The sequence below is a fragment of the Salvelinus alpinus genome, chromosome 28 (assembly GCF_045679555.1).
Source record: "Salvelinus alpinus chromosome 28, SLU_Salpinus.1, whole genome shotgun sequence".
Classification (NCBI taxonomy): domain Eukaryota; kingdom Metazoa; phylum Chordata; class Actinopteri; order Salmoniformes; family Salmonidae; genus Salvelinus; species Salvelinus alpinus.
In genome coordinates, this window is record NC_092113.1 from 16,387,188 (window position 1) to 16,407,252 (window position 20,065).

At 45.5% G+C, this 20,065-nt stretch overlaps 1 protein-coding gene across 1 annotated transcript in view; it reads left to right on the forward strand.

Moving 5' to 3' along the window:
- The window catches only part of LOC139557290 (rho GTPase-activating protein 39-like), a 93,133-nt gene that overhangs the window by 25,229 nt on the left and 47,839 nt on the right, over positions 1–20,065 (forward strand). Inside the window, exon 2 of the mRNA XM_071371899.1 lies at positions 10,935–11,369. Coding sequence (XP_071228000.1) covers positions 10,935–11,369 — 435 coding nt within the window. The remainder of the gene's footprint in view (positions 1–10,934; positions 11,370–20,065) is intronic.

Consider the following 20,065-nt stretch of genomic DNA (forward strand, 5'->3'; position numbering starts at 1 on the left):
GCCTACACCCGCATGCATGCTTACATGAGCTGTGATACAGGTTGTGATAAGGCCTGGGTGGGTGGGGTCCAGGCAGAGACAGATATAGGATCCATGCTTAGATTGCAGAGCACAAAGACTGCTGGTACGGTTTAAACAGCTGTGCAGAGAGAGCAGCACAACACGTCCTCACTGAGTTTAGCACACAGCCCTTTGAAATATATATACCCCTTCCTGATAACATCTCTTTTGACTTCTGTCTCTGTCATGAGGAGAACTTAGTGGTAGTAGAATTTCAAAAACAACGGAAAGTCATAATCAATCAATTTGCAATGTCCATCGTTGACCCACATATCCAGGAGGATATCATCTGTTACAACATCATCGCATTGTACAACTTCACCATTTTGTTTCATCTCCATGACGTTGTTGTGACGTGAAGGCTCAACAAAGCTCCAAACACACCTTCACTTCCGGCACATGTTGTGCTCTGACTAAGGCAGGACTTTAGACTCCGCAGGGTGGGTATGTGTCTGAGCAGGGAGAAATGCAGAGTTACAGTAGAAGGACATTACTGTTGGTTGTGTTTGATCTCTTTTCTCTTCAGTATCTCTCTCTGTCCTCAAGAACAACAGCAATAACAGGAAGTAGGTTCTGTGTGTGAACAGCAACAGTCCTTTTGTCTGGGGTGATGGACGGGACAGGGGTAAGTGGGGGAACAGATATTTGTAATGAGCAGAAAAAGTATTGTGTGAATAATCAGAAGGACAGATTTTTTTCAGCGGGGTAAGCAGAACAGGCGTATCCAAACGGGTTAATTACTTGCAGAGCTGGAGCAGATGACTGTGTGTGTGTGTGTGTGTGTGTGTGTGTGTGTGTGTGTGTGTGTGTGTGTGTGTGTGTGTGTGTGTGTGTGTGTGTGTGTGTGTGTGTGTGTGTGTGTGTGTGTGTGTGTGTGTGTGTGTGCGTGTGTGCGTGCGTGCGCGCGCGGGCGTGCGTGTGTGTGTGGACAGCTCCAGAGGATCAGGGGAGTGTGGGGTCTGGCGTTAGGGGGGAGTTCAGGCTTCCGTGTTGATTTACACTACTGAAGTGAGGGGAACAGGTGAGCCCTGTTGCTGTGGCCACACGACCACCCCCTACCCCTCCCCCCCGTCCCAGTCCTTAACTTCTCTGCGCTACGGATCCCTTTAGCGGGATCATTTTCCTAAACAACCGCTGAATTGCAGGGCGCAAAATATTACAAAAAATATTTATAATCATGCAATCACAAGTGAAATATACCAAAACACAGCTTAGCTTGTTGTTAATCCACCTATCGTGTCAGATTTTTAAAATATGCTTTGCAGCGAAAACAATCCAAGCTTTTGTGAGTGTATCAATCAATGCTACAACAGCTAGCCCCAAATTAGGATGGTCACGAAAGTCAGAAAAGCAATCAAATTAATCGCTTACCTTTGATAATCTTCGGATGTTTGCACTCACGAGACTCCCAGTTACACAATAAATTGTATTTTTGTTCGATAAATATTACTTTTATAACAAAAAAACGCCATTTGGGTTGCGCGTTATGTTCAGAAAACCAAAGCCTCGTTCCGTTCGACGAAAATTCCAAAAAGTATCCGTAATGTTCGTAGAAACATGTCAAATGTTTTTTATAATCAATCCTCAGGTTGTTTTTAACAAACATAATCGATAATATTTCAACCGGACCATAACCTATTCAATAAAAGACAGAAAGAAAATGTAGAGCTACCCCTCTCGCGCGCAGGAACTAATCAGAGGGCACCTGACTAGTTTTGAAAAATCTCGCTCATTTTTCAAAATAAATACCTGAAACTATGTCTAAAGCCTGGTCACAGCCTGAGGAAGCCATTGGAAAATGAATCTGGTTGATACCCCTTTAAATGGAAGAAAGACGGGCCAGGAAACACAGATAATTCTTAATTTTTTTACAAAAAATCACTTCCGGGTTAGATTTCCTCAGGTTTTCGTCTGCAGAATCAGTTTTGTTATACTCATAGACAATATTTTGACAGTTTTGGAAACTTTGGAGTGTTTTCTATCATAATCTGTAAATTATATGCATATTCTACGGCCTGAGAAATAGTCTGTTTACATTGGGAACGTTATAAAAAATAAAATAATAATAATCTGACCCCTAGCGTCAAGAGGTTATTAAGGCCTTAGCAGCAGCTGAGCATGACTGTGGGAATCAGCAGCAGGACAGTCCTGATTACACACAGGAACAAGGAGAGAGAGAGTTGAGAGAGGGTTCAGGTGAACTGAGCTACTTCCCAGTGTCTAAAGAAGTCTCATTGTACAGGATAGCACTAAAGCCCTACTGAAGTGGGCCAGGGGTGAAACGTGTCCAAGACACTCATCACTGCACAGCTGGCAAACCTGCTCCAGTGGTCAAGCCGCAGATCCTTCATCCTGTGGCACACAAAGTAGAACCCAGCTATGGAGACCCAGAGTTGGGGCGTGGTGGGGGTGGAATGGTGTCTCTGCCAGCTTGGCCTGGCTAATAATGTGTCTCAGTGGCCATTTTGTGAAGTTCCAGTGGAAGTTGGGTGTGAGGCCAGGATGGTATGGACAGCCTGGCATGGGCAGAATGCTAATGTTCACCCTTTGTGGGTAGCCTGGAGTCACATGCCACGAGCTCTGGAAGAAATTAGACTCACGTCGGACCAGATCCTGTATTTAGAAACGTGCTCAGGCTCAGGTTCTCTCTGTCTCTCTCTCCCTCTCCCCCTCTCTCCCTTTTCCTCTCCCTTCCTTATCTCTTCCAAACAGTTCTCTTGCGCCTTCTTTTACTGTAGAGTAGGAGAGGAGCTTCTAGAACATTGAAGAATTGGGGTGGCAGGTAGCCTAGTGGTTAGAGCGTTGGGCCAGTGACCGAAAGGTTGCTGGATCGAATCCCTGAGCTGAAAGGTAAAAATCTGTTGTTCTGCCCCTGAACAAGGCAGTTAACAGCACAGTCTCCCTTAAAATGCTTATTGATGCTGGGATGAGCAAAATCTGCAGGCTTCTGGCTCACCTCGCCTCTGCTGTCCTTTCTGTGCCACTGAGATCACTCGTTAACCCGGAGGACACAGTGAATGATAACGACTGTGCTGAGTCATAACACCATAATGTGATTGTGAGAGCTGAAACAGAACCAGTTAGTCCTCTACTGCCTACTTCCTCATGTGAATGGCTTCCGCTTGTCTGGGCTGTTGTCCGTCATGCTGTGACAATGCAGTAGTGTTTAATAATGGAAGCATTCATCTTGCTCAGTTCTGTGTTTTGGGACCATAATGTTGACGTGCTGAACATAGTCACTGGTACAGCGGAGGAGGAGTGTGCACCTTGTCACTGAGGTTAGCACTAGAGACAAGCACAACTCACGATTGGACCCGTCAGATGAGATGCACATGAGCAGTGTGTCTAGAACATGCGTGGCACAGGATGGATACAATGATAATGGTGGAGTAGGAGTCTTACGCTAGCCTTACAGGAGTCCTACAGGAGCCTTACACTAGCCTTACAGGAGTCTTACAGGAGTCTTACACTAACCTTACAGGAGTCTTACAGGAGTCTTACACTAGCCTTACAGGAGTCTTACAGGAGTCCTACAGGAGTCCTACAGGAGTCCTACAGGAGCCTTACAGGAGCCTTACAGGAGTCCTACAGGAGTCCTACAGGAGTCCTACAGGAGCCTTACAGGAGTCTTACAGGAGTCTTACAGGAGTCCTACAGGAGCCTTACAGGAGTCTTACACTAGCCTTACAGGAGTCTTATAGGAATCTTACACTAGCCTTACAGGAGTCTTACAGGAGTCCTACAGGAGCCTTACAGGAGTCTTACACTAACCTTACAGGAGCCTTACAGGAGTCTTATAGGAATCTTACACTAGCCTTACAGGAGTCTTACAGGAGTCTTACACTAACCTTACAGGAGTCTTACAGGAGTCTTACACTAACCTTACAGGAGTCTTACAGGAGTCTTACACTAACCTTACAGGAGTCTTACACTAGCCTTACAGGAGTCTTACACTAGCCTTACAGGAGTCTTACACTAGCCTTACAGGTGTCTTACAGGAGTCTTACGCTAGCCTTACAGGAGTCTTACACTAGCCTTACAGGAGTCTTACACTAGCCTTACAGGAGTCTTACACTAGCCTTACAGGTGTCTTACAGGAGTCTTACACGAGCCTTACAGGAGTCTTACACTAGCCTTACAGGAGTCTTACACTAGCCTTACAGGTGTCTTACAGGAGTCTTACACTAGCCTTACAGGAGACTTACAGGAGTCTTACACTAGCCTTACAGGAGTCTTACACTAGCCTTACAGGAGTCTTACAGGAGTCTTACACTAGCCTTACAGGAGTCTTACACTAGCCTTACAGGGGCCTTACAGGAGTTGTACACTAGCCTTACAGGAGCCTTACAGGAGTCTTACACTAGCCTTACAGGAGCCTGACAGGAGTCTTACACTAGCCTTACAGGAAGGAGCCTTACAGGAGTCTTACACTAGCCTTACAGGAGCCTGACAGGAGTCTTACATGCAAGGCCCAAGAGAAAGAAACCAACGGAACAAACCGGTATCCCATGTTCCATTGCTGCTTGGAAGTTTTCTAGCGAAGGAACGCCAAGTTGTTGTCGGGATGCTGCCAGCTGTTTGGGGGGGTGGTGGGAGCGGGAGGAGGAGTTTATTGCTTTGTGCTGCACCGGGAGGCTTCTGTTTGTTCCAGAGTGTTGTTCTCCCAACCACCCACATAAGTGATTGCTGCTCTGTGCTCCAGTCCAAGTCGGCAGCTCTGAATGATTGTGTGTGTGTGTGTGTGTGTGTGTGTGTGTGTGTGTGTGTGTGTGTGTGTGTGTGTGTGTGTGTGTGTGTGTGTGTGTGTGTGTGTGTGTGTGTGTGTGTGTGTGTATGTGTGTGTATGTGTGAGAGTGTGTGTGTGTGTGTGTGTGTGTGTGTGTGTGTGTGTGTGTGTGTGTGTGTGTGAGAGTGTGTGTGTGTGTGTGTGTGTGTGTGTGTGTGTGTGTGTGTGTGTGTGTGTGTGTGTGTGTGTGTGTGAGAGAGAGAGAGAGAGAGAGAGAGAGAGAGAGAGAGAGAGAGAGATTATCTAGGCTATACTGTATGTCCTCGTGAGATTCATAAACGAAATCAAGATGCGGCTCAAGTTCACAGAATGATGTCTCTTTAATTAGAATGCACCCAGTCAGATTCAGTTAATCAGCTCAGGGACGACACTGATTGTTTATCCCAGCTTGCATGCACATTACATGCAGTATTTACTGATCTGTTGAGCTATTGGCAAACTAAACTCCTTGGAATAGGAGTGTATGAGTTACTGAATATCTCATCATTTCCCCTGTCCCTCCCTATCTAAACTAAGCCCTGCTCGTTGTGAGAGCTGTGTCAGCCCCAGGTCTAGTCTGGGCATGTGGGCATGTTCCTAAAGACTTGACTGTCTAAGAGACATTCCAGCAACCTCTCTTTGCTCAGAGGCCAGGTTGTTCTCACATGTTTGGCACAACTATAAAGTTCGAGATTGTACCAAAACTGTCCCAACAATTACCTGTGAATTTGCGAAAAGCCTGGGGGGAAAATACCCGCGTTGAAGCCTTCGGCAGTGTGCTGCAGTGTTGATAAGTTGTACTGAGACCTCTGCCACAGACACAGTAAGTTATGCTTGGCAAAGCATCTAGGACACAATAACACAAGGATCACGTACAGCCGCACTATCAATGATATTATGTGTCTTTCTTTACGTCGCCTCTAGCCTGTTTCCCAGACTGACAGATACAGCTTCCCTTCTGTTCCTTAGTTCTCTGAGGTCAGGTATCACAGTGTGTATGAATGCGTGCATGCTAGTTCGTCATGCCCCATCTGGAAGTGTGTCTTTCTCTGGTGCTGTGACTCACAACAAAACGGCCATGTTTCCTCTCTGTATGGGTTCTGATGATGACACCTGAGCTATGCCGTTGGCGTGGCGACCTCCCGTGGCCCAGGTGTCAGTGTGTCTGAGCGATGTCATGATGCCATGGTGTGTACAGTATGTCGTTCATCTCATTATGTCCCAGGCTGGGTGGGATTTGATGCAGGCTAGGACAGGGCTTTATAGACCTGGGCGGCCTGGAATCAAACTCAGTGTTATTGAGAGGAGCAAAGCAGGCCTGTGGACATACAGTATAGCCTAGATAACCTCTCTCTCTCTCTCTCTCTCTCTCTCTCTCTCTCTCTCTCTCTCTCTCTCTCTCTCTCTCTCTCTCTCTCTCTCTCTCTCTCTCTCTCTCTCTCTCTCTCTCTCTCTCTCTCTCTCTCTCTATCCCTTTCTCTCTCTATCCCTTTCTCTCGCTCATTCTTTATCCATCCATTACTTTCTCTCTCTCTCTCAACATGGAATTATCTTATTTGTTGAGGGTCAATTTCTGATGGGTTTGATCTCCGTAGGATAGTTTCTCTCACACACATCAACAAACAAACATAAACACTTCCCCCAACACAGTGTACAGCGCCATACAGCACCGCAGGACTGCCGTGCTCAGCATTCTGTGGAGCACCCAGAAGCAGGAATCCTCTCATTCTGTGTGTTTAAGTGTGTATGTGAGTGTGACCTGAACATGGGCCAAAAGATAGTAGTTTAGTTTCCATGCCTGTATTATGTCCTGATGTTAGCTGTCAAAGAGCATTGCATGTTGTTGAGGGAGGATACTCAGAACAGTGTGCAATTTGTAGACTGTGACAGGGATTGTTTTTATACACATTTTTCACAGAAACACAGAAACCAAATCTGTGAGCTTTTAACATTTCTGAGAGGTCTTAGCAGGTGTGTGGGGTGATCTTCCATCCTTTGTGTGTGTGAAAGACTGTGAGGGCCTTGCTTTCTTTACTGACATGTTTAACAGGTGTGTGTGTGTGTGTGTGTGTGTGTGTGTGTGTGTGTGTGTGCGTGCGTGCGTGCGTGCGTGCGTGCGTGCGTGCGTGCGTGCGTGCGTGCGTGCGTGTGTGTGGAAGGCTACTTAGCATGTAGTTGGGTGTGAATGTGTTTTAGGCCCACTTCATGCCACTGCCTTGCACTGGGATTAACAGTGTGTATATAGGGCTGCTATGCACTTGGATTAACAGTGTGTATATAGAGCTGCTATGCACTGGGATTAACAGTGTGTATATAGAGCTGCTATGCACTGGGATTAACAGTGTGTATATAGAGCTGCTATGCACTGGGATTAACAGTGTGTATATAGAGCTGCTATGCACTGGGATTAACATTGTGTATATAGAGCTGCTATGCACTGGGATTAACAGTGTGTATATAGGGCTGCTATTGTAACAGTATAACTTTAGACCGTCCCCTCGCCCCGACACGGGCGCGAACCAGGGACCCTCTGCACACATCAACAACGGTTGCCCACGAAGCACGGTCGTTACCCATCGCTCCACAAAAGCCGCGGCCCTTGCAGAGCAAGGGGAAACCCTACTTAAGTCTCAGAGCAAGTGACGTAACTGATTGAAACGCTACTAGCGCGTACCCGCTAACTAGCTAGCCATTTCACATCCGTTACACTCACCCCCCTTTCAACCTCCTCCTTTTCCGCAGCAACCAGTGATCCGGGTCAACAGCATCAATGTAACAGTATAACTTTAAACCGTCCCCTCGCCCCGACACGGGCGCGAACCAGGGACCCTCTGCACACATCAACAACGGTCGCCCACGAAGCATCGTTACCCATCGCTCCACAAAGGCCACGGCCCTTGCAGAGCAAGGGGAAACCCTACTTAAGTCTCAGAGCAAGTGACGTAACTGATTGAAACGCTACTAGCGCGTACCCGCTAACTAGCTAGCCATTTCACATCCGTTACACTATGCACTGGGATTAACAGTGTGTATATAGGGCTGCTATGCACTGGGATTAACAGTGTGTATATAGAGCCACTATGCACTGGGATTAACAGTGTGTATATAGAGCTGCTATGCACTGGGATTAACAGTGTGTATATAGAGCTGCTATGCACTGGGATTAACAGTGTGTATATAGAGCTGCTATGCACTGGGATTAACAGTGTGTATATAGAGCTGCTATGCACTGGGATGAACAGTGTGTATATAGAGCTGCTATGCACTGGGATTAACAGTGTGTATATAGAGCTGCTATGCACTGGGATTAACAGTGTGTATATAGAGCTGCTATGCACTGGGATTAACAGTGTGTATATAGAGCTGCTATGCACTGGGTGTGAGAATGACATGTAGCTATGATTGATTGATTGATTGATTGATTGGTTGATTGTTTGATTGATTGCTTGACTAGCTTGTGTAATATCTGTAAATCTGTTTAAGCAAGAGCCGTGCCCGGGTATATATAATGCAGTCCTCAACAGTATCCTGTGTTTGTGTGTGTGTTTATATTTCTCTCTGTCTCTCATATTTCAAAGGGGCTTCATTAGCATGGGAAACATATGTTTACATTGCCAAAGCACGTGAAATAAACACGAAACAAAAGTGAGAATAAACAGCATCATCAAATGAACAGTAGTACGAATAGTGGGGGAGATAAATAAACAGATACATCTTGTTTGTATTTACTATGTTGTTTGTCCTCAACTGGTTGCCCTTTTCTCATGGCAACAGGCCACAAATCTTGGTGCTGTGATGGCACATTGTGATATTTCGCCTAACAGATAAGGGAGTTTATCGTGTTGGATTTGTTTTCAAATTCTCTGTGGGTCTGTGTGATGTGTGGGAAATATGTGTCTCTAATGTGGTCGTATATTTGGCAGGAGGTTAGGAAGTGCCTATGGCGGCTTCGCTCAATAGCAAGGCTTTGCTTCTCTCGCGCTCTCTCTCGCGCTCTCTCTCGCACTCTCTCTCACGCTCTCTCTCTCGCTCTCTCTCGCGATCTCGCTCTCTCTCGCGCGCTCTTTCTCGCACTCTCTCTCACGCTCTCTCTCTCGCTCTCTCTCGCGCTCTCTCTCACGCTCTCTCTCGCGCTCTCTCGCACGATCTCTCTCGCTCTCTCTCGCGCTCTCTTTTGCGCTCTCTCTCGCGCTCTCTCTCTCACTCTCTCTCGCTCTCTCTCGCGCTCTCTTTCGCGCTCTCTCTCTCGCACTCTCGCGCGCTCTCGCTCTCTCTCTCGCGCTCTCTCTCTCGCGCTCTCTCTCTCTCTCTCTCGCTCTCTCTCTCTCTCTCTCTCTCTCTCTCTCTCTCTCTCTCTCTCTCTCTCTCTCTCTCTGCCAGGTGGGCCAGTGGATTAGATGCCACTTAATCCCTGGCCTGTCTCCTTTGTTTGGCCTCTCTGTGAGGAGATAAAAACCTGGGAGCTGGGACCAGGGCCCGGGCCTCTTTGTCATCCAGCCAGCCTAGGGAGAGTAGTAGATCATGGCCCCAGCTTCCCCTGGTTCTCTGTCCACTGGCCTGGAGGTTAGCCCTGGAGCTCATCCAACCATGGTCAGCAGGAGAGCAAGGGCTCAGGGAAAGGCGTTAAACACACCCTCCTTCTCCACTTACTTCAATCCTTCAGCCACCTGTGGATGTCATTTTTGTTTAATTCTGGGTCACTCTCACCGGCTCTCACTTTTCAGGGAGTGTATGTGACTGAGTGACTGTCTGAGTCAGGAGTTGTGGATACTGTCGTTTCAGTGAAGTAGCTCGTGGCTAAGGACTAGTAGGTATCAATAGCTGCTGCACCTGTTGTTTACTCTACAACAGAACGACCTAACTCAGGTCTGACTCAGCTACTCTGTGGAATGGTTGTATGCTTAGGACCGGAAAGCCCTCACACACACACAAATGTGCCCGTACTGTACACGCCCAGACTCATACACAAAGACAAATCTCTTTGGTCCGTATTCACATAGCTGATCAAAAATATTTGATATCATCACTGATTTTCCAGGTTGGAGAAAAATACTGCTTTGACCTACAGTGCCTTGAGAAAGTGTTCACACACCTTGACTTATTACACATTTTATTGTGTTACAGCCTGAATTTAACATGGATTTAAAAAATATATAATTATCTCACTCATCTACACACAATACCCCATAATGACAAAGTGAAAACATGTTTTTAGAAATGTTTGCAAATGTATTGAAGATAAAAATACAGAAATCAAATTTACTTAAGTATTCACACCCCTGAGTCAATACATGTTAGAATCAGCTTTGGCAGCGATTACAGCTGTGAGTCTTTCAAAGTAAGTCTCTAAGAGCTTTGCTCACCTGGGTTGTACAATATTTGCACTAATAACTTCACCATGCCCTTCTTTGTGAGGCATTGGAAAAACTCCCTGGTGTTTGTGGTTGAAACAGTGTTTGAAATTTACTGCTCGGCTGAGGAACCTTACAGATAATTGTATGTGTGGGGTACAGAGATGAGGTAGTCATTTATAAATACTATTAAACACTATTATTGCACACAGAATGAGTCCATGCAACTTATGTGACTTGCTAAGCACATTTTTACTCCTGAACGTATTTAGGCTTGCCATAACAAAGGGTTTGAATACATGTTAACTCAAGACATTTCAGCTTTTCATTTAATCAATTTGTAAACATTTCAAAAAACATAAATCCACTTCAGGGTATTTTTATTTTATTTAACGAGGCAAGTCAGTTAAGAACAAATTCTTATTTACAATGACAGCCTAGGAACAGTGGGTTAACTGCCTTGTTAAGGGCAGAACAACAGATTTTTACCTTGTCAGCTCGGGGGTTTCGATCTAGCAACCTTTCGGTTACTGGCCCAACACTCTAACCACTAGGCTACCTGCCGCTTCTAGGACAGTGACACAAAATCCATTTTTTATAAATTTTAAATTCAGACTGTAACGCAACAAAATGTGGAAAAAGTCAAGGGGTGTGAATACGTTTTGAAAGCACTGTATTTTTCAGTATACAGTGGTCATATACAGTACAGTCTTCAAAACTTGACTACATTTTCCATGTTCCCCCTCTCTCCTCTCCAGCTGTGACTGGGTGGAGATCTTGGAGCCGCGCTCGCAGGAGCGCATGTACGTGAACCTGGCATCGGGGGAGTGTGGTTGGGAGCCCCCAGCAGGCGCCTCCGTGCGCCAGTCCGATGGCAGCCAGTGGTGGGAGCTGTTTGACAGTCACAACAACCGCTTCTACTACTACAACAGTGCCAGTCAGCAGACAGTGTGGCACCGGCCCCAGGCCTGTGACATCGTGCCCCTGGCCCAGCTACAGGCCATGAAGAGGAGCTCAGAGACGGGCCTGAACGGCCCCATCAAGCCCCAGAGAGGGGGAGGAGAGGGCCGCCGCACACCCCTACTTAACCAGGCCTACCCCATGCCCCCCTCCCAGGACCCTGACAGCAGCGGGAGGTCGACCCCGTCTAAAGGGCTCTGTGACAGCCTGGAGAACAGGAAAGATACCCCCAGGTAACCTCTCTACCAAAACATACACCCTAAAGATTTACAATGTTTACATCCACTTACAGTATTTACTCAGCTTGGCCACAGTAAGTCAAATCACTGCCGCACTTCATATAGAGCTGCAGTCACTTTCAGAATGGGTAACAAGTAATGATCTAATGATCAAAAATTAAAAGCCCAGAACAGAGCAGCACAGCTGGCCCTTAAATGTACACTGAGGGCATATATCAATAACATGCATGTCAATCTCTCCTGGCTCAAAGTGGAGGAGAGATTGACTCCATCACTACTTGTCTTTGTGAGAGGTATTGACATGTTAAAAGCACAAAACGGTCTGTTCAAACAGCTAACACACAGCTCAGACCGAGGGCTGTTACGGTGACCGTATTACCACCACACTGGCAGTCACGAGTCATGACGGCAGTCAAATTCCACATGACCGTTTAGTCACAGTATTTAGGTTTCTCCAAGCCTCTGATGCTGAACATTAGTAGCCTACCAAACTTGCTAACTTCCTTGTACTCAGCACTCTATTGTTCCTCTAATCACTCTGACATCAATGCAAATGTATTCGAAAATCTCATCAAACACTTCATGAGAGCCCATGAGCTCATGTTGAGCAACATTTCTATAGGCTATGCAATTGCATGAGAAAACAGAGTGATCCCACCAACTTTCTATAGGTTAGGCCTACTATATTTATTTCTCAACTTTCCTAATATTAAGCAAATAGTTTCTCTTTAAAAACAGGAGTAAAGCCTACCTGGCTGGCATGAAAATGAACCACAGGAAAAGCATCCTTCATTCGCTACTTAAGTGCATAGGCGACATGTTTTTTCCCCCCGCTGCTCCTGTTCAATACAGGTGCATGATAATGGTCCATTCTAAATTATAACACATTCCACACATATATTATTTAGTATATGTAAAGACAAGATGAAATTAAGAATAGTGTGATGGGTGACAATATTAGCCTATCACTTGTGATTGATATATTATCACTTGTGAATGATGCTTAGGGCAAGAAACAACGCATGCTTTTTTTTGGTGACTTTTTCAAATCGTAGTTGCACACTTCAAGTAGCCTAGACTATATGTTTTCATAAGGTTTGTATCACAACTAAAGAGGCCAAATAACTCAAATTAACCTTTCACGAGCCTCTACCCCGGGTCCGGGATCACCCCCCACCCCCCCCACACACTGATTAGCATAGCTAGCATAGCTTCACAAGTAGATAGTAGCATCTAAATATCATTAAATCACAAGTCCAAGACACCAGATGAAAGATACAGATCTTGTGAATAAAGCCACCATTTCAGATTTTTAAAATGTTTTACAGGGAAGACAAAATATGTAAATCTATTAGCTAAACACGTTAGCAAAATACACCACTATTCTAACTCCATCAGTTTCTTACTCCTTCAGGTGCTATCACCAATTCGGCTAAACTAAGATATTGATAGCCAATAACCTATAAAAAACCTCTTCAGATGACAGTCTGATAACATATTTATGGTATTGGATAGGTGTTGTTAGAAAAAAGTGCATATTTCAGGTAGAAATCACAGTTTACAATTGCACCGACCATCACAAATCCACTAGAATTACTAGATAGAGCAACGTGTATGACCAATTTACTCATCATAAAACATTTCATAAAAATAGACAAAGCATAGCAATGGAAAGACCCAGTTCTTGTGATTTCAGACCATATTTCAGATTTTCTAAGCGTTTTTCAGCGAAAACACAATAAATCGATAAGTTAGCATACCACATGTGCAAACGTTACCAGAGCATCGATTCCAGCCAAAGAGCGCTATAACGTAATCACCGCCAAAATATATTAATTTTTTCACTAACCTTCTCAGAATTCTTCAGATGACACTCCTGTAACATCATTTTACAACATACATATACAGTTTGTTCGAAAAGGTGCATATTTAGCCATACAAAACCGTGGTTACACAATAAAAATACTAGGAAATCAAGCCTCAATATGTCTGACGTCATCTATCAGAGTGATCTAGTTTAATTGAAAGCTAATCATATACTTGACTAAAAAATACAGGGTTGACAGGAATCGAAAGACAAATTAGTTCTTAATGCAACCGCTGATTTACATTTTTAAAATTATCCTTACTTTTCAATACAGGGTTCGCCAAGTGAAGCTATACCAAACAAAATGGCGAAATATGCGTTTAAAATATTTCGACAGAAACACGATTTATCATATTAAATATTGCTTACTTTGAGCTGTTCTTCCATCATATTCTTGGGCAATGTATCCTTTCTATGTTATAAACGTCTTTTGGTCGATAGATGTCCTCTGTCCTTCGAAATGTCCACCACCAACGACCGACACCCCAAAACGTGTCCAAAGTTTCAGAGTGCACAACAAATAAATTCCTCAAAATCGCACTAAACGGATATAAATTGCTATAAAACGGTTCAAATTAACTACATTATGATGTTTTTAACAACTATAACGACTGAAAACATGACCGGAGAAATATCACTCTCTAAAAAACGATTTGGAATGAGGCAAGTCCGATGGCCTTCACGCTTCAGGCGCACGACGAGAAAGGGCGGTCCCTATACATTTTGGTCTTTTATAATGGCTGTGAATGTCCCATCGATTTCATTCAAAACGTGATGACGTACAGACACCCAGAGGAAGACGTAGGCAGTGTCGGTTTCTTCATAGCATTCACTGTCGCCTTAAAAACAGACTCCAGATCAGGGGTAAAAATTTCTGAAATCTGAACCCTGTCATGAAAAGTGCTGTAGAAATTGTTCTGTACCACTCAGAGACAAAATTCCAACTTCTATAGAAACTAGAAGGTGTTTTCTATCCAATAATAACAATAATATGCATATTGTACGATCAAGAATTTAGCACGAGGCAGTTTAATTTGGAGACCCAAATATGCTAATGCGGAACAGCACCCCCTATAGTTGCAAGAAGTTAAGCACATGAATCCGCTTTACAATGGGTGTAGAGCCTAATAACGTGTGCGCATTGCTAAGCTTAAAATGTGAAGAAATAGCCTAATAGCGTCCCACCTTGACAACATCCGGTGAAATTGCAGAGCACCAAATTCAAATTAAATTACTATAAATATTTAACTTTCATAAAATCACAAGTGCAATAAATCAAAATAAAGCTTATCTTGTTGTTAATCCAGCCAAGGTGTCAGATTTCAAAAAGGCTTTACGGCGAAAGCATATCATGCGATCTGAGAACAGCGCCCAGCAGACAAATCATTACAAACAGTAACCAGCCAAGAAGAGGAGTAACAAAAGTCAGAAATAGCGATAAAATGTATCACTTACCTTTGATGATCTTCATATGGTTGCACTCACAAGACTCCCAGTTACCCAATAAATGTTCGATTTGTTCGATAAAGTCACTCTTTATATCCAAAAACCTCCGTTTTGTTAGCGCATTTTGTTCAGTAATCCACTGTCTCAAACAACATCCGGTGAAATTGCAGAGCGTGAAACTCAACAAAACAGAAATGCTCATGATAAACATACATAAAAGATACAAGAGTTATACATCAGCTTAAAGATAAATGTATTGTTAATCCAACCGCTGTGTAAGATTTCAAAAAGGCTTTACGGCGAAAGCAAACCATGCGATTATCTGAGAACAGCGCCCAGCAGACAAATCATTACAAACAGTAACCAGCTAGGAAGAGGAGTAACAAAAGTCAGAAATAGCGATAGAATATATCACTTACCTTTGATTATCTTCATATGGTTGCACTCCCAAGACTCCATGTTACACAATAAATATTCGTTTTGTTCGATAAATTCACTCTTTATGTTCAAAAACCTCAGTTTTGTTAGCGCGTTTTGTTCAGTAATCCATTGGAACAAAGGAGACGAAAAATCTAAAAAGTACCATAAAGTTTTGTAGAAACATGTCAAACGATGTTTATAATCAATCCTCAGGTTGTTTTTGTCATAAATAATTGATCATATTTCAACCGGACAATAGCTTAAGGAAAATCAAGAAAGGCGTGCTCCCGGTCACACGCAGGACTCATGTCTGGAAATTTCCACTGTTCTCTCATTGAAAGTGGTGTTTCTCCCTCATTTTTCAGATTAAAAGCCTGAAACAATGCCTAAAGACTGGCCACATGTAGTGGAAGCCATAGGGATTGTGAACTGGGTCATAAGTCTTTGTATGGTGGATAGGCTTTCAATGGAAAAACAGCCATTTCAAAATAAAAGCATTTCCTGGATGGATTTTCCTCAGGTTTTCGCCTGCCATATCAGTACTGTTATACTCACAGATATTATTTTAACAGTTTTGGAAACATTAGAGTGTTTTCTATCCAAATCCACAAATTATATGCATATACTAGATTCTGCGCCTGAGTAGTAGGAAGTTTACTTTGGGCACGCTTTTCATCAAAAATTCAGAATGCTGGCCCCTATCCCAAAAAAGTTTTAACTGTTTTTTTTATGCTAGTATTAATTTTGGATCTATCGCATCCCACAGCTGTCCCAGACTATGTTTGGAATATTTATTTCTCGCACAGAACAGAGTAAGTCAACTTTTGTACTATGGGGGATAGTAGATTGACATAGGCTAGTGCTTTTGCTGTTTGTTAGACCTACTCATCTTGTTGGCTGACGAACAGTAAATGTGGACATGTCTTCCAATATCTTCAATATGCGCCTCGGATAAGCACACGTGCAGTTGTGTCCCCGATGTTTCTGTCTTCACTTGTAGCTTGTGAGAAAGACCCGATCACGTGACTGTGTCACGCCCTGACCTTAGAGATCCTTTTTATGTCTCTATTTTGGTTTGGTCTGGGCGTGAGTTGGGGTGGGAATTCTATGTTCTGTGTTCTATGTTTTGTATTTCTTTGTTGGTTGGCCGGGTGTGGTTGTCAATTAGAGGCAGCTGTCTATCGTTGTCTCTGATTGAGAACCATACTTAGGTAGCTCTTTCCCACATGGGTTTTGTGGGTAGTTGTTTTCTGTCTCTATGTTTGCACCAGACAGAACTGTTTCGTGTTGGTCTATTTTTGTTATTTTGTTTTAGTGTTCTGATTTAAAATAAATATTAACATGGACACTTACAACGCTGCGTTTTGGTCCGATCTTGACTACTCTTCATCAGACGAAGAGGATCGTTACAGAACTACCCACCACCAAAGGACCAAGCAGTGTGGAAGAGAGGACTGGACATGGGAGGACATCCTGGACGGCAAGGGATCCTACACATGGAAAGGAGATCCTGGCTGGAAGGGATCGCCTTCCATGGGAACAGGTGGAGGCAGCCAGGAGAGCGGAGGCAGCAGGAAAAGGGAACCGGCGTTATGAGGGAACACGGCTGGCAAGGAAGCCCGAGAGGCAGCCCCCCCCAAAAATGCTGAGCCAGGTTGGAGACCTGAGCCAATTCCCCGTGCTTACCGTGGCGGGCGTCGTACTGGTCAGGCACCGTGTTTTGCGGTGGAGCGCACGGTGTCTCCAGTACGTGTTCTTAGCCCGGCTCCTCGAATCTGCTGGGCTAGGGTGAGCATCCAGGCAGGAAGGATTGTGCCAGCCCTGCTCTCCAGACCTCCAGTACATCTCTACGGCCCATGATATCCTGCGCCGGCTCTGCGCACTGTGTCTCCAGTGCGTCTGCACAGCCCAGTGCGTCCTGTGCCTGCGCCCCGCACGTGCAGGGCCAAAGTCACCATCCAGCCAGGACGGGTTTTGCAGGCTCTTTGCTCGAGACCTCCAGTGTGCCTCCACGGCCCAGTGTATCCGGTGCCTCGGCCAAGGACAAGGCCTCCTGCATGTCTCCCCATCCTGGTGAGTCCTGTGCCTGTGCTAAGCCCTAACCCTCCTGCATGTCTCCCCAGCCTGGTGAGTCATGTGCCTTCTCCCAGAGCCAGGCCTCCTGTGTGTCTCGCCACTCCAGTGATGATCCATGGCACGAAGCCTCCAGTGATGATCCATGGCACGAAGCCTCCAGTGATGATCCATGGCAAGAAGCTTCCAGTGATGATCCATGGCACGAAGCCTCCAGGGATGATCCATGGCACGAAGCCTCCAGTGATGATCCATGGCACGAAGCCTCCAGTGATGATCCATGGCACGAAGCCTCCAGTGATGATGCATGGCATGAAGCCTCCAGTGATGATCCATGGCACGAAGCCTCCAGTGAGGATCCATGGCACGAAGCCTCCAATGATGATCCATGGCACGAAGCCTCCAATGTTGATCCATGGCACGAAGCCTCCGGTGAGGATCCATGGCACGAAGCTTCCAGTGAGGAGTTATGGCACGAGGCCTCCAACGAAGGTCGTCAGTCCGGAGCTTCCAGCGACGCCCTCCAGGCCGGAGCTTCCAGCGACGCCCTTCAGTCCGGAGCCTCCAGCGACGCCCTTCAGTCCGGAGCCTCCAGCGACGCCCTCCTGTCCGGAGCTGCCAGAGTCTCCCTCCTGTCCGGAGCTGCCAGAGTCGCCCTCCTGTCCGGAGCTGCCAGAGTCGCCCTCCTGTCCGGAGCTGCCAGAGTCGCCCTCCTGTCCGGAGCCCGCGGCGAGGGTCCCCAGTCCAGGGTCGGCGGCGAGGGTCCCCGCTCCAGAGGCGCCACCTAAGTGGGCCAAGCCTAAGGTGGAACGGGGTCCACGTCCCGCACCAGAGCCGCCACCGCGGATAGATGCCCACCCAGACCCTCCCCTATAGATTTAGGTTTTCCGGCCGGAGTCCGCACCTTTGGGGGGGGGGGTACTGTCACGTCCTGACCTTAGAGATCCTTTTTATGTTTCTATTTTGGTTTGGTCAGGGCGTGAGTTGGGGTGGGAATTCTGTGTTCTATGTTTTGTATTTCTTTGTTGGTTGGCCGGGTGTGGTTCTCAATCAGAGGCAGCTGTCTATCGTTGTCTCTGATTGAGAACCATACTTAGGTAGCTCTTGCCCACATGGGTTTCGTGGGTAGTTGTTTTCTGTCTCTGTGTCTGCACCAGACGAACTGTTTTGTGTTGGTCTATTTTTGTTATTTTGTCTTAGTGTTCTGAGTTAAAATAAATATTAACATGGACACTTACCACGCTGCGTTTTGGTCCACTCCTTCTTCCCAGGACGATCGTTACAGACTGAGAATCATGTGAGTGAGAGGTGATTCGAGTCATGTGAGTGAGAGGTGCTTCGAGCCATGTGAGTGAGAGGGGCTTCGAGCCATGTGAGTGAGAGGTGCTTCGAGCCATGTGAGTGAGAGGTGCTTCGAGCCATGTGAGTGAGAGGTGCTTCGAGCCATGTGAGTGAGAGGTGCTTCGAGCCATATGAGTGAGAGGTGCTTCGAGCCATGTGAGTGAGAGGGGATTCGGCACGCAGCCGAGAGAAGAGAATTATAATTATTATATTCAGCCCAAGGGCACAACAGCCACTGGCCACAAAAGGCATGGATTTCTAAACAAATCTTGTCTGCTAAATGAACAAGTGTGGCCCACAAGACATATCACCAGGGGTCTCTTCACAGTCCCCAAGTCCAAAACAGACTCTGGATAATGCACAGTACTACATAGAGCCATGACTACATGGAACTCTATTCCACATCAAGTAACTCAAGTGAGCAGTAAAATCAGATTTAAAAATCAGATACAACAACACCTCACGGCACAACGTGGGCAGTGAAGACACACACACACACACACACACACACACACACACACACACACACACACACACACACACACACACACACACATTATAATGTTGTGGTATTGTGGATTTTATATTGTTAATTTGTCTTGGCAGCAGATAATAGGGAATCTAATAAATACTAAATACTAGCCTGACTCAACCCTAGATCCAGTAGAAGCTCTGTCCACGTAGTTGTGGGATTCCTCCTTTAGTCTACTCTGCTGTTGCTTCCAGGAAGGCTGAAGGCTCTGCAGCCGTATGGATCTCAGTGTCAGTTAGCTGGGCTTATCCCCTCCTTCATCTACAGACGTATTACTGTGGATTAAGCCTCATCCCGTGCTCAACCACATGGCTCTGTCATTTCACTTTTGCCTGGCTTCAGACAGCACTGCTCAACCTTATCTACTGACTTGCCTAGTTAAATAAAGGTTAAAAAAAAAATCTACTATATATCACATACGTGAGACGGCTCTCATTCCTCCTCCAGTTGAATACTGTATTGCCGACTCTCGCAGGTGCTGTGTCAGCTTCATTTAAACAGAGAGAGAAAACATTGAAAGAGATGGAGGTGAAGCGGGTAGTATAAAATTAGATGTCTAGACGAGATAAAAATTGAGAGGTTGGAGGAGAGAGTTTTAACAGATAGAGTCACAGAGGAGGCAGAGAAAAGCGGTTTGAAATAAACGAGGACAGAGAAGGAAGGATGGTCAGGTACATGGAGGATGTCCTCAGTGTTTTGGAGCGCTGTCAGTGTTGATGAACATGAGAGGCCTGCTAGAATGAGATTGTCTGCAGATGATAATGGAATTATTTAATCGCAATGGTCAAATCTGCCCATGTGTGTACAGGCTGAAAACCCTGGGTTGGGCACAATCTTGATGATCCGTGTAGCTGCTAACCTCAGGGGCCAGGCTAGATCTGAGCCTGTCTGTCTGAGCACGGGCCAAACTGTCTGTCACGTTCCTGACCTGTTTTCTGTTGTTTTTGTATGTGTTTAGTCGGTCAGGGCGTGAGTTGGGGTGGGCATTCTATGTTATGTGTATCTATGTTG